Raw genomic sequence first — 15,664 nt, 5'->3', positions numbered from 1 at the left:
CTACGTCCGAGATGGATCTTTTTTGCTATAACAAGGTAGCTATCGCAATTGCTTACAATCCTACCCAGCATGATCGCACTAAACACGTGGAGATTGACAGACATTTTATTAAAGAAAATCTCGTAGCTAAAATAATTCGGTTTCCATTCTTGAAGTCCGAAGATCAACTAACGGATATTCTTATAAAGGTCGTATCAAGTAAAGAGTTTTACAACTCACTAGACAAGTTGTACATTGAAGATTTGGATGCTTCCACTTGAGGGGGAGTGTTGGCGTAAGTTATCAATTAAGAGATTATAGGAAAAAAATCAAATCAAAGATATTCTAGTCCTGAAAATTTGTATAGCATAATCTATATAGCTAAGAATAGCGTGTCAAATCTCTATATAAATGTATACAATACCTTTGTGAATCATGAATGAGAAAAACACTGAAAAGCAATTGTGACATTTAGTTGAGATGAGAGGTATTCTTAGGAATCTTAGTGCTCCAACTATAAAATGTCAACAGTCTTCTCCTATTATTCATCATGTGAAATCGTGTCTTTTCTATTGCATTTAAATACATTGTTTCGATTAAATTGCATTCATTAATTTGTGAAAATGATCAAATTATAATTAGTTGAGCATTCTCATTGTTGCACCATTTACTTCACATTTAGGGCATGTTTGAAATGATGTATTTCATGAGCATTGTAGTGTATTTTACATTTTTTTTTTTTTAACATTAATTACATACCAAAGTAATTTGTAATGGAAGGGAGGCTGAATGGTTGTGACAATGGAAACTCTTAAGGATAGAAAACGAGACGAGACTTTGTGGGTCCCACCATGCTCTATATTTTTTATCCACACCGTCCATTCATTTGGCCAAATCATTCTAGGGCATGCCTCCAAAACTGAGGCTGATCCAGAGCTCAAGTGGACCACATCACATAAAGAACATTTAATGGTTAGTAGTCAATCTCCATTGTTTTTTATAGTGTGGTCCACTTGAGCTTTGAATCTACTCATTTTCAGGTCGATACCCTAAAATGATATGTGCTAATGAATGAATGGTGTATATATATATATATATCATGGTGGGGCCTACGAAGTTTTTGCTTTAAAGTATGTGTTATATCATGAAAATTGATCTAGGAAAGTTCCCCTTAGTTTAGTTAGAGAAAATACATGTAAATGCATAATTTCAAACATGTCTTCAATGAATATGCTTGTGCCATCTCTGAATGTTGTAGGGAGAAAAATAAGCTTTCTGAATCTATACGCTTAATGCATTACACCACAAAGGGTCAGTGACCCATACTTGACAAATGTTCTTATAAAGATAAATACCAAAGTTAGCAAATGCTGGTAGTGGTTTGCAATTGTACGTTCTTTCATATCTTATACTTATTATACTATGGATTTAATTGCTTAGCTTGTTTACTTAGACCTTTTACTTTACATTTAATGTATGAGTTTGTGTAATTTCTGAATATCCGTGTAAGAAAAAGAAACATTCGAAATTTGTATATACTTTAATTGTATTATATTTTATTTGATTTAAAAATGAAAAAAATAATGAATTATATTGATTTTAGAAGGTATAAAATGTGTTTATGAGGTGTACGATGGATTATGATGATTTTAGATAATATAAAATATGTTTATTAGGTGTACGAGCATAGCCATAGCCTTAAGGCTCCAAATTCACCAAAATTTAGCAGTTTTCTTTCAATAGACAAGCAAAATTCGATAGCTTAGGTTTGTCGATTGTTAAAAAATTACTGTCCAAAGTGACGGCTCGGTGCTGTTGAATATACATCCCAAAATGACAACTTCAAACTGTCAAATTTGGTCTCTGCCGACAAACTCATTTGATGGTTACCTTTAAGCCGCCAAAAAATAATCGGTGGGGTATTAGTGGTTCAGAACTGCTAAACTATTTTTCCTCTAAGACTTTTAATTGACCGCTCGTCCAAACTGATGAAAACCTATCATGTGGTTTCTAGCAATTGAATTCCTTTTTCAACTTCATAACATTGGACAACACTTTTCAACGCCTATGTTGAACAAATTTTTTAAAATTCTACCGCCATGGGCCATCGAATTAGAACCTTTTTCACATACTGTGATTCATTCCACCTTGGGATCAGCTTCCTAAAATGAGCTGTTGAAACATATAGATGGAGCGGATATAACACATATCATAGTGGACCCCACAAAGCTTACACTACAAGAAAACTGGCGGTCAAAATTGCTGGCAAAGGCCGAGAAAACCGCCGGTAAATCCTTTGCCCGTGGTTAGCTAACAGCCGGTAAAGCCTTGGTCGGTAAAGGCTTTACTGGTGGTCAGGACCTTTATTGACGATTGTGCTGGATGCCGCTAAATCGACAGTTTTTGCTACACTACCAGAAAATTAGTCAAAAGCTACGGATAAAATCCGTAGCTAAAGATGATTAGCCCACAGTGCGACCGTATCCATAGAGCAAATCTTTCTCATTAAATAAAAAAAAAAGTGAAATTGAAAACAAAAATATAGCAGAAATGTCTAAGAAACATAGATTGCAAGACAAAAATAATGGATTCACTTACCGAAGGAGTAAAGCCATTAAATGGATTTTTCCCTGCTTTTGAATCTGCTAATAATTCCTAGCATTTCAAATATATGATGTCAAACCACCTGGATAGCTTGAATTAAGACAAGTTACCTATAGAAAAGAGCTACTTGACATCAATAAGCAGATATGTGAAGAGTATTAACAATCTTGCTGGCAGGTACAGAGCAATGTAGGTTTCCATAAACCCATCAAAATCAGTTTGGTCTTCTACCAGAAATTTGTGGTCAGCAAGGCTTCCAAAGATAAATTTCAAAATAATAATAATAATAACAAAAATAAATGTTTGAGTGAGGAAAATGGAAGGTTAAAAGTTGTAACCGATGTTAAACTTTTGCTGCTTCGACTTGGAAATTAACAAAGACCATTTAATATTTCCAGGATACAATAGCTGAGTTGTAAAAATATATTGAGAATGCATGGAATACAAGGTTCTAAAAGGCGATTATACGAGTGAAGCACTCAGCTATTGAAAGGGAATGGAAACGGACTTGTTATTTGGGAGATTCTTCAAGGGAAGCACTTAGCCTAACCAGTCAGTTCTAACCTACAAAACAAATCTTAGCCATTAGCCACTGTTCCAGGGTTTTATTTTATTTTATTTTAAAGATAAGAACCAAGCAGTAAAAATAACCATTGTAGCAAACACGTCTAGCTAATATCATCTCAAATCCTAGGCTTTTCCATCTAAGCTATCACTCTCTCTCTCTCTCTCTCTCTCTCTCTCTCTCTCTCTCTCTATCACATACCCATCTCAAAGCATTTCAGAAAGCCAAATGGAACAAGTGAACGAAAAACAAACCTAACAAAACCTCAGGGAACAAAACCTTGCTCAGCGCAACCTCCTTGCTTCCCTTTCAGACTCGACCAGGGTAAGGATGTCGCCTTCCCTGACAAGACCCTTCACATTCCTCATGATGAGTCGATTCTGGTCATCTAGGAACTTGACCCTGACCTGAGTTACTTGTCCTCTTAAACCTATGCGGTCGATCACCTTCACCATCACTGCAAGCTTTACTTGAGAATCCATTTTGCAAGCTGCGCACGCTAGAGAGACGGAGAGAAGAATGCGAGCGAAGTTGCTGCTTTGCTTTTGAGTTCTTCCAGGTTATTTCGTAGATACATCTACTCCAAATATCAATCTTATGGTAAAAGTTGATTACAAATTTGTAAAAAAAAATAATTCCACATGAATTTATATCCGAAAGAAAGAAAGAAAGATGACTTTTAGTTATCATGAAACACAATGGAACCACATGTTCTTACTTCCAGCATTTTGAAAACTTCCACATGATTTCATTAAGAAAATTTTAGATTTAAACAAGACTTGAAAAAAGGAAGGAAAGAAAAATCAATTTAGTCACAATTCAGTCGAACTTGTTTAAGATTCAGTCCACTTGACTAGTCAAAACTCATAAAACTTGAAAAAAGAAAACTCGATGAAACTCAACAAAACTTGAATCTGCTCGCAATGTCTCAAAAACCAGAAAACCCAAATAGAAAATAGAGATTAAAACATTACAAAGAACAACAACCTCACTTAGAACCATAAATTTTCTATTAACTGTTTCATGTTTTATTTCTTCATTATCCAAACATCTCTTCCACTCCATGAAAAATTCTACTATCACCCAAATAAAGAACACTGAGTGAATTGCTATACTGACAACTAGTAGTATCAAATCCATGAAAGGTTATGAGCATGCAAGAACCCAGTTTAAAGCAAGAGACGACTGCACCAATATAATCAAAAGGGCAATCAATACAATACAAACGTTCCATAATTTCAGGAAAAGTAGGATGATCATAGAGTACAATATCAATTCAAGTTCTTCAGATTGAAAGATGCACATGGCATTTTGAAGAAATTCTAGAAAGATTAATGATTTAAAAAAAAAAAAAAACACTATACATCTATACCCACAACCATACACTCAAAACTATGATGTGCTAGGTTTCAAAAAGGCAAAAGACATTACATAATTTCTTAATGAAATGTACACTTGGAATAGTATCTCACCTGGTAATGCAAGTCCCTAAAGAAAGGTAACAAATACCCCCCCCCCCCCCCCCCAAAAAAAAAAAAAAAAAAAAACAACAATAAAACATGAGAATAATATTGTCAGAATATAGTATTGGACTTTGAATTTATTTACATCAATAGTGATGAAAACAAGTTCAGCAGTTACTTCTAGCCAACGAATTTCTAAATTCAAACACAAACAAAACCATTTTTTGACGATGTTTTGGAGTGTATATGAATCATGTAAAAGAGAGTTATGGAAGCTTATAGTTTAAAAAAGCGTGAGGCACAGGCAAGCCATAATCCTCATGATAACCTTTTTCTTTCTAAATTGATTAAGAACTTGAAGAAAAATAGCAATAATAAATTAAAGAAGATAGGAATTAAAGTTTAAAATAATTTGCATAACCGTCAACCTCATGTGAGAAAGCATGCATAGCATTTCTCCTTCAAATCATTATGTTCACAGCTATAATAGTAGAGTCACTTTAAGGTTAACTTTGACATTGGTAAGTTTTAAGAAACAAATTATTTGGTAGCAAGACACGCCTCTCACAAAACATGTGCCCTTTTAAAGGAAAATGTTTGAGAAAGGAAAGCAAGTTTGACTGACATGTCATAGGATATTCTAAAGAGGAAATTTCAATAATGATTGTAATTGAATGTGAAAACAGTAATAATTAAATATCCACAAAATAAGATACAAATATCCTCAAGCTACAAGATTATGACCAGTGCTTTGCTAAATGTCACTGGTAAAGATTAAGACAATGTTGTGTTTACTAACATGCAAAGACCACTAAGAAAAAAATACTGAGTTCAAGCATGATTAATGACATAAATTTTAAGGGGGCACAAGTTAAATAATATGAGAAGATAGATAAGTCTGCACTTGAACACTTGATCTGATTCAACAACTGTAAATAGATAGATTAGATGATATGTTAATAGTTGGTCTCTGCAAGAAATACTTTAAGAAAACATTTGGAATCAAACTTCGGGAGGCTTTGATGATATGTTAATAGCTAGTATTAAAGCCAAGGCCACTTTTAATAGCTGCACATTATCACTCTTGAAAGTTAAGGTCTAATGCATACCATGTCTATTTGCCAGCTGCATTATATGCTTTTCTGATTTCTTTCAAGCATTTCTTTGATGTCATAAGACAATGTAGTCCAGCTTCTATCATTATTAATACCCAACTTTTTTTTATTAGCAATAGGAAAATGGACTCGCCATTCTTCCATAGATCTGTTTGGGCATGTTGCACCTGTGAATTGTGATATGCTACTGATCTGGAATGACTACTGTAGGACTACAAAAGGAATGCTTTTATGGAGGCAGATTTGAGATGTTCAAACACCTTACAAAGCATGGAGAAAAGGTTGCGCGTTGCTTGTCATGCTCCTGATGCAAAAGTTGATCGTGTTGTCAAAGTAAGTTGTTCAAAAAGAATAAATACCAATGCTGAAGAAAGCAATACCAATGCTGAGGAAATCACAATCTAGTTATTTCCACTTTACTAATCTAACAATTGCAGTTAATTTCGATACTGTATCCAAACATAAACATAGAGAATACTTGAAACTGAAAGTCAGCCGAAAAGGTGTAGGCAGATCCGAGACAGATCTCAATGCATATGAGTCCATAACTGAGCTTATTTCATCAAAATCTACGAACCACAACAAATTCAATAAAAACTTTTCTCATGAACTATATATATATATATATTAAAAAAAATCTATCCAAAAAAAAGGAACCAAACATATACTTCAACATCAGTTTTCATTTTCCTCATGAATTTTAACATAAATTGAATAATCTTCTCAGATCTAAGGATTTGAAGCGAAAGAATTACCAAAATCTCGACATCAAACACAAACGCAAAGCAAATCTCCTTCGATTCATCGAAAATAACAAAAACAAAACAATCCACAACATGAAAAGGAAGAGAAATTTGAATATTGTTATTCATTCTTCCTTAATTTTAATAGAAATTAAACAATTCCTTTTCATATATAATAGTGTTAATTCCATAAAACCAATGTTTTCGATTTGTGATGGGTAAACTGCTAAGCTACTTTAGAATCTTAGTTTATTTGGGATCCTTAAACTGATTGGAATTTACCAAGATGTCAAAACCGGTACTATGAAATTTGTTTCCCATCTTTCAAAAAAAAAATATATATATATCACTATTTGGATGTCACCAAAATGCAGAGAGCACATCCCACCACCTGCACTATGGCAGAGAACACCCAAAATTTTTGAAAAAAAAGTAATAGCATACCTGATAACAGGTTTGCCACATGAAAAAGCAAGTGGCTGAGAAGTTAAATAAAAGAAGGTGACTACCACAATAGTGTAGTCCTCCAGCACCATGTATGAAGAGAAGGAATGTGTGACAATATGGATGTGGGCAACTTACTTGTAAATGACGATTAATTGGCAGTGAGCTATTGCTGCCTCCGATAAATCAGTAGATATTTCAAAAAACCCTGAACACAAAAGTAAGGTGTAAGTATAGACTTTGAAAACAACCCACCATATTAATCATAGTATCGAAAACAATAGAACACAAGATCTGTGAAGATCAAAAAGAGGAGATAATGGAGAGTTAGTAATGAATTAAACTACATAAAACTATGGACATCGAACCCATCGGGTCATCAAATGGAAAACCGGTCATGGACCCCACTTTCAGAAATTGGAATATCCGACTACAATTTCTCATCAATATATCTAGGCATGTGAGACCCATGCATGTTATTCAAATAGAACATACCATGGATTCATTGTACCTCTGAGTTAACTCAGTTGAATTAGCATTTTGCATTCTTGGTGCACATGAAGCATGTTGAAAAACAAGAGGAACTGAAATTACTTGACGATGCCGAATATGAGAGAATGCTGATTCTGTTTCACTCCTATTTGATGGATACATAGAATATGAATTTCCAAGACCTGTACATACAGTTAGAATAGTTTAATCAATGACATGAGAAAAGCAAACTTGAAATTTCAGGTGAAATTAACAGTGTCCATCCTAATCTGGATTCATATTCACATGAAGGGTGATAATGCGTGACTTTGACTAAGATTTCTTCCTAAAACCCATTCAAGGAATTTTCAATAGGTTCATTTCTACATGCATTTAAATGAAGAACTAGATATGCTTGAAATACCAACTATCAGACAATATCGCTGTTGACCCCTAAATAAATCTTAACAGAGATGTGACTGCTTTTAGTTTGTGTATGTAGTTTAGGACGTAAGAGAAGGATCCGTTAATAAGACAAAGCTGTTGTTGAGATCTGTGCAATCCATTACTGTACTTCTTCCATTACAACCCAGCATGAGCCCCACATCTCCACATAAGAGCTGAACATCAAAGTAGTCCAAATGGTCTACAATACTATTCCGAGTCATGAACATACAAAACAAAACAAGTGAAAGCCTAGAGCGGCATTGTATGATGAAGTCATGCGGAAGAAAAGAGAGATGCATGCCCGCTAAAAGATGGGTCTTCAATAGTACAATCACAAACCTTCTTGACTGTATGCATCAGGCTTCCCAATCCCATTTTGTACAGCTACACCTGAAAGTGTAGGGGAATGAGATAGCAGATCTTGTAGCAAAATGGATCAGATGTGGAGCACAAAAAACAATATAAAAAAGGAACCATTGATATATTCAACTTTGAATACAAGGGCTTATGAGCCATTAATTACTTTTGTAACTTCTAATTGAAAGGCTCCACCTGGAAAATTTGGAAGCAACAAGCCATTGAAAAATGAAGACAAGTGTTCCAAGAGAGACTATCAGCACATATTCTTAGGCTGCAACATCCACATCTCACTTACTTTCAAGCTCCCTCCTTCCCTCTTAGTGCATTTGGTTGTACTACCAAATCATGGTTGGTGGAGCTTCCATGGCGTTTAGGGCAGTCTGGAAAACAGAAACTATATCATTGAGGGCCTCTCTTTCCATGGATTTCTGCTAACTAGGCTTTTAATTCGGTCAGAGTTCATCCTCTTGGCCTTGCAAACCCAGAACACCCAAATGTACTCTTTAAGTCTCAACACATATTGTTAATGCATTGTATCAACCTTGAAAAGAAGGAGCACTTGTACCAACATTTCAACCTCATCAAGATTTCTTAATGCTCCACAAATATAAGATTTCTTTATATATATATATATATATATATATATATATATATATATATATATATATATATATATATATATATATAGTTACAAATATAAGAAAATACAAGTAAAAATGAAAATATTGGAAGAAGGTATGCAAGGTATCAAGCAAGGCAACGTAAGGATCCATTGGGTAACAATTGCATTATCTCTTCATCTTTTTCTCCTATTCTCAAAATCCATGCTTGGTTGCAATTGGAGCATTAATGCCAGGAACTTCCCTTCGAATTGCATTTTTAATGATAAGTAAGTTCTCTCATATGCATCTAATATTGAACTAACTCACTAAGTTGTTCCAGTGTTGATATATCATCATGTAGGAACTGGACACTTAGAATGACTAAGATGAGAAGCAACAATAGCTGGTGAATGCCAACACTATGTGTGTTTTGGGCATGACACCCATTTATTGCTTTTGTGCAGGAATGGGTTCATATCTTTTGGAGACCCTAAATGATCGTTATAGAAAAAAGCTTGTTCAGACATATAGTGTATTTCCCAATCAGATGGAGACGAGTGATGTTGTGGTCCAGCCATACAACTCACTTTTGACTCTCAAACGATTTACTCTAAATGCTGATTGTGTTGTTGTTCTTGACAACACTGCACTAGACAGGATTGTTGTGGAACGCCTTCATCTAAGTAATCCTACCTTTGCATAAACAAATTCATTGGTTTCTACTGTAATGTCCACAAGCACTACTACTCTTCGGTATCCAGGATACATGAACAATGACCTGGTTGGTCTTCTTGCCTCTTTGATCCCAACTCCAAGATGTCATTTCCCAGTGACAGGGTATACGCCACTCACTGTGGAGTGTCAGGTTCGATTTCAAATATAGTAGGAGGTCTACTTCCTAATGTATTTGGAGTAAGATGATAGCCCAGGTTACATACATCCTTAGATGACACTATTTTATTTTTAACATGACTAAGAATATAAAATAGTGGAAAGAAATTCTAGTCATTGTGTAATATGTTGACACTCAAAACTTCTAGCACTAGAATGGAGAAAGAAAACAATAATATCTGAGTCCAAGTAGAGACTCACTACCATTGCTTGCTCTTGTCACTCTCCCGTGGTTGCTTGCCTGGCATCGCTGTAGGGCAATCCAAACTGATCAGTGGGATTTTTCCCTATGGCTCATCCATGGTGAGGACTACTTGATGAATTCTGGTTCACCATGTCATGAGGCATAAGGGGTGAGCAACAAATGATAAGCAGTGCTAGAGAAATTTGTCTAACTGTACTAAAAAAACAAGAAGGAAAAGAACAAGATAATAACATATTAGAGGCAATTACCACGATTACCATAAGGAACTCAGGAATCCAACAGGAGAAGACAAACAACTCACCCAAGCAAGCTTGCATTTCCAGGCATTGATGCAATCCCAATGCCTGCAGTTCCACTTGTATCTCTCGTCGTTAACTATGACCAAACACAGTAGAAACCAATGAAAACTCAGTATACAACAGAGAAGAATTGATAAACCATGTAACATTTCCAATTAAGAAAAGATTTTACAGCTAGAATCTCCTGCATAGAAATAGTAACATTTCTCACAAAAGCTAACAAATCAAGCACAACACAAGAAAACAATATGGTTTATTTACTTTAAGCACCCATATGTTTACCAATCAGGCCCATTGGATATGCATAATCCTCCAATCTCATGGGCCACCGATCCAAACAAAGCAGTCTATTTGATCAATGATGACCCACCAACTTCAACATCTTATGTAATGCATAACCAAATGTATGCTACAGGCTCATGGACTAAGATATCAACATCTTCATGCAAATGGACCTCTGATACATGACTGTCTTCTCTTAGACAACACCTCTATACCAATCCACAATTAGGGAATTGACACTACAAATCCCTAATTAGGGATTTGAAACTCAAAAATTCCTAATACACAAATCATTGCATAATGTTACTTGAAGGATTAAAAAATGCCCAAATTGATATGAATAGATAAGGGGAGAGAGAGAGAGAGAGAGAGAGAGAGAGAGAGAGAGAGAGAGAGAGACCTGATGTTACAGTAGAATGCTCCTTGATGTGCAGTAGATCGAGCGGAGAGAGAGATACATGATGTTGCAGCAAAGGGCCGAGGAGATAGAGAGAGAGAGGACTAGGGTTTTGAGAGAGAGAGAGATAGGGATAAAGAGAGTGAGAGGGAGAGCGAGCAGAGAGGGAGAGGGAGAGGGAGAGGGAGGGACGGAGAGGGCCGGAGACGAAGAAGGAGAAGCAGAGAGAGGGAGGGCGCGCGAGAGGGAGAGAGAGCAGCACAGAGAGGGAGGGAGAGGAAGAACGAGTGGTAGAGAGAGGGAGTGAGTCATGTGAGAATGAGAGTTAGGTTAGGTTTTTTTTTCTTTTATACACAGGGGCCCTGCCAGCAGCCAATTAAAACTGGCAGCCGGCAAAGGGTCGGCCCATCGGTCGGCTAAGGCCCTCTTTCTTGTAGTGTTAGGATTGCAGGCAATCACCATGCTCAAGAAATGGACCAGATTCCTCTACAATATTGCATTCCATGAGGGGATACAAAAGCTCTGTAATTCTAACGTGATGAATGTGTGACATTTACTCCATGCATCCAATTTGTATGTCAGTTGCCACACCACCACCTTATGACTAGGGCCTAAAAATCAGCCCCATCCAAGATTCATGTGTGCCATAACACGAGGGAAAATGGGGATTTTGATGCCTACCACGTAAACTTTCTAGGCTACCCTGTAGTTATATGGCATCCAATAGCGGTTTCGACTGACCATGTTAGAGCCGTGGCAAGGTTTGTCTTCTTTCTGTCTTAGGATAGGTGGGTCCACTCCATTTTGTCATTGGGCCTACCTGAAGTGTCATGCTGTAAAGTGTTAGCTTCTCCTTCATGAAATTTGAATTTTAAAAAAGGGTTTTGTCCAAACCTGATTTAAGCCCATGACAGGCCAAAACAGTCCAGCCCAAGGCTTTGTCCAAGCCTAATTTAGGCCTGTGAAGGGCCAAAATAGTCCAGCCTAAGGCTTTGTCCAAGCCTGATTTAGGCCTATGAAGGGCCAAAACAGTCCAGCCCAAGCCTTGCCGGAAATGTTTATAATAGGCCCAAACCCAAATCCAGTGGGGTGGGGAATCTAGAGAGAGAGAGAGAGAGAGAGAGAGAGAGAGAGAGAGAGAGAGAGAGAACCATCATATATATATATATATATATATATATATATATATATATATATATATATATATATATATATATATATATATATCTGTAAAATTGGGGCTCTGCACCATATGGGTGGGCCTGCTGGCAGAAAAGGAGAGACAGGCCCAAAAAAGAAGAAGAGGCGAAAAATGCCCTTTATAACTCACGTAATAGCCTAGACCTACTCTATCTAGGAATAGAAGGCCTCTGATGAGGGAGGGAAGCTCCAACATGGATCGATAAGAGTGGTTGGTCTAATTGGTGCTACCCCTTCGAGTGAGCCCATTCGCAACCACGTTGGCCTCTCTAAGGGAGTAAGAGATGGAAACCTCCATATTGGATGAGAGCTCTTTAATTCTCACCAACCAGTACCAGAAGGCCCAAGAGGGGGCAATCTACTCGTTCATGGCCTCTACCATCACTCTGGAGTCACTGACTATCTCCACCTTACTGAAACCCAAATTCTTACAACAAGAAAGTCCTTCCCAAATGGCCTTTGCTTCCACCCTACCGTTGGAGCCAAAACCATAGCTCGAGGAGAAGGCAAAAAGGAAGGACCCTTCTTAATCTCTACCTACCCTGCCCCCACTCGAGCTACTTGGGTTGCACAAGGTAGAGCTGTCCACATTGACTTTGATCCACCCAGAGGGAGGACGGGTCCATTTGACCAAGCGGACCTGCTTTGGGATTGCAGGCCTCCCACCGAGGCTCAAGCTCTCCAAGGCCAGTGATGAAGAGTGACAAAGTGTAGGCGAAAGGGGGAGGAGTGGCGCAAGCCTCTGGAACCATCTGAGGACACTGTAGATAATGCGTTGTGGGGAGACCTCAGTCCCATCCAAATTGGTAGCATTCCTGGCCAGCCACATTTCCTAGAAAATGAGGGATGGGGCCATTCCCCTAATGGAGAGGAACTGGTTAGATCCGGATGCCGTAGCCCACCAAGAGGTGGCTCTCCCCACGGCAAAGCCTTGGATGGAAGAGAGGAGGCCAAAGCACGAGCAAAAAAAATTCCACGCTTTGGTAGCAAGATCACCCGAGGCAAATACGTGATCGATTGATTTGAAGCTTGAAGACTGGGAATGGGGCAACAAGAGCACTTGGAGACCATAGAAATACCTTTAGCTTGTAGGCGAGCATCCACCAGGATCGCCTTCTTGAGGATTTTCAAGGAGAACAATGAGATTTTGGGAGGAAGATGAGGATGCCAAATCCATTTGTACCAGGCAATACTCGACGCGACCGGACGGGAGGAATTCCAAGATGATCTAATGCTGAATTCACAATTGTTGGAAGTGACCCAGATCTTCCTATCAGCTGTGGAGGACATGCAAATGCCCTCCTCTGTGATGTGGTCTAGCACTACTTGAGGGAGAAAGGACCAGGCATATGAATGGTCCAGCCACCCACATGGCCCCAGCCAGTCCCGTACCTGGAGATGATGTAGGGGAGGGGGACGTAAAATCCAATCCTTGAGGGGGCTTAGTCCCGATCAATCTACATTCAAAACATGACACTCACCTCTACCAATTAACCAACGTGAGTGGGCTGAAATAAAGGGGAAAAGTTTGTAAATTTTCTTCCAAAGAAGGGAAGCAAACGATGATCTACTCGCATCACCTACATCAGCCATGTCTGCCTGGTATTTCTTGCACATAAATTTAGCCCAGCCACTACTCGTTCTTTTGCATAGGATTGTCCATGCCATCTTGGATCTGAAGGCCTTCATGACGCCATTCAAACTATTCACCCCCAGCCACCATTAGATTTTGGGGCAGTAATTGATCTCCAATTAACCTAGTGACAGCGGTTACGAGACCCCTCCCAGCCCTAAAAGAAGTTGGCAAGAGCTCTATCAAGATCAGCAAGAACCGCCAAAGGGATATCAACTGCCGCCATGGTATGGACCGGAATGCTAGTCAGAACATGGTTGATTAATGTGAGTCTTCCTGCTTGGGAAAGAATGCGGCTTTTCCACCCCGAAATTTTGTTGGATATCTTCTCTAGGATTGGTGGAAGTAGGCTTTGCATGCTCTACCCTTGAAGATAGGGACTCCCAGGTAAGTGAAGGGTGTGGGCCCCAAGTTGAAGCCCAGGATACGCTGAACAGTCCTAATACGGGCCGTCGTGCTACTGGAAGACATAAAGAATACGCTCTTATGAGCGTTGATCTTACCGCTGGTGGAGATCTAGGAAGGTTGAGATCCGCCTAATGGAGTGACAAGCCCCATTGGCCAGGAGGACCATGTCGTTAGCGAACAATAGGTGGGAAACAATGGGGCAGTTCCTGTGAGATTGGAAGGGACGACAGGTACCCGCATCAATCAAACGTCTATAGCCACTAAGGTCTCAGCCACGATGATGAAGAGGGCCAGGGAAATAGGATCGCCTTGACAGAGCTTGCACAAAGATTTAAAAAAACCAAAAGGATCACTATTGAGGAGGACCAAGAACCACGAGTTGTTCCAGCATTTTTCAACCAACTCGATCAAGGACCTACAGAAAGTGAATCTAGAGAGGACCGCCTTGAGAAAGTTCCATTCTAGCTTGTCGTAAGGTTTTTTTCATGTCAAGTTTAATGAGGATGTTCCCGCCTCTAACCTTCCTATCGATAACTCCGAAAATCTCTTGCGTGAGAGCACAATTCTCCACTATGGATCTCCCCTTTACAAAAGCTCCCTGTTCAGCAGAAATGATTTTTAGGAGGATACTACCCAGCCTGTTAGCAATAACTTTGGTAAAAATTTTATAAACGCAATTACAAAGGCTTATAGGATGGAAATCAGAAAATTTGAGTGGAGCAGGGGATTTAGGAATTAGGCAAATGAGGGTTGACATGAAGGCCCTGGGAAGAGGACTGCCCTAGAAGAAGGATTGAATGGCGTTGAGGATGTCGTGACCCATAATATCCCAGCAACTATGGAAGAATGCCCCCGAAAAACCATCCAGGCCGGGGGCATCATTGGTTGGAATGGCTTTGGCAGCCGCCTGCACCTCATCATCCATGGATGGAACACAAAGAAGGGACAAGTTATCCTCCTCAGAAACTAATGGAGGAATGACATCTAAGATGTCGCCCGCGGGAACAGGGGGGCTGTAAGTGTTATAGTTTCTAGCTCCTATAATTGTCAAATTTTGTAGTGCCAAAACATCTTGGAATTTGTGTCTTGTATAGCGCATCTATATAATGAAGACCGTGCATCACTCAAGAATAAAGGTCTTTACTTTAAGAAATGCAAGATTACATAGTCATGTTCGAGTACAGCATCAAGTGAGTGTTCAATGTTTAAGATTCATAATTTAAGCTCCAAGTCAAGATAAAGTTCTTTACTTTGAACCTCTAGCTCAAGATTCAAGATATTTCAAGTTCAAGCTTCTTAAGGTTACAAATTCAAGTTTGAATATACTTCAAAAGGTTTCAAGTTCAAGCTTCATCATGTGTAATAATCTCAAGCTTTGTGAACTTCAAAGAACAGCTATCATCCGAAGGAAAAGAAGTTTCAATGTTCATATATCATGTTTAAGGTATGAATGACCCTAGATTGACTATAGGGTAGGTCATTTTGAATACATAATTCAATTAGATCATTTTATAAGTGGATAGATTGTTTCTCGACTAGTCCTAGCACTGGCTCGA

The 15,664-nt window shown here is 38.4% G+C and overlaps 1 protein-coding gene and 1 long non-coding RNA gene across 4 annotated transcripts; both read right to left on the bottom strand.

Moving 5' to 3' along the window:
- Positions 1-3,222: 3,222 nt before the first annotated feature.
- On the bottom strand, positions 3,223-3,692 carry LOC131218242 (small ribosomal subunit protein eS28-like). The gene has a single exon (XM_058212922.1). It carries the CDS (start codon positions 3,628-3,630, stop codon positions 3,433-3,435), a length of 198 nt encoding a protein of 65 aa, XP_058068905.1. The 5' UTR covers positions 3,631-3,692; the 3' UTR covers positions 3,223-3,432.
- Positions 3,693-5,515: 1,823 nt separating this feature from the next.
- Positions 5,516-11,206, bottom strand: LOC131218598 (uncharacterized). 3 transcript variants are annotated; one of them, XR_009157783.1, is made up of 3 exons: positions 8,384-8,767; positions 6,205-8,221; positions 5,516-6,030 (listed from the first exon to the last, which is right to left on the bottom strand). It is a non-coding gene; the product is annotated as an uncharacterized LOC131218598 (long non-coding RNA). The 3 variants fall into 3 exon arrangements; XR_009157781.1 differs by lacking the exons at positions 5,516-6,030; positions 8,384-8,767 and adding exons at positions 10,191-10,264; positions 10,871-11,206 and having other exon boundaries at positions 6,368-8,221; XR_009157782.1 differs by lacking the exon at positions 5,516-6,030 and having other exon boundaries at positions 6,368-7,121; positions 7,508-8,221.
- Positions 11,207-15,664: the final 4,458 nt, after the last annotated feature.

Source organism: Magnolia sinica, chromosome 11 (genome assembly GCF_029962835.1).
Source record: "Magnolia sinica isolate HGM2019 chromosome 11, MsV1, whole genome shotgun sequence".
Classification (NCBI taxonomy): Eukaryota; Viridiplantae; Streptophyta; class Magnoliopsida; order Magnoliales; family Magnoliaceae; genus Magnolia; species Magnolia sinica.
The sequence above is the reverse complement of the archived record's forward strand: the minus strand, read 5'-3'. Positions and strand labels throughout refer to the sequence as shown.

Bases quoted from the DNA above. Each gene is read 5' to 3' on its own strand.
- LOC131218242 (XM_058212922.1), bottom strand. From the start codon at position 3,630: ATGGATTCTCAAGTAAAGCTTGCAGTGATGGTGAAGGTGATCGACCGC.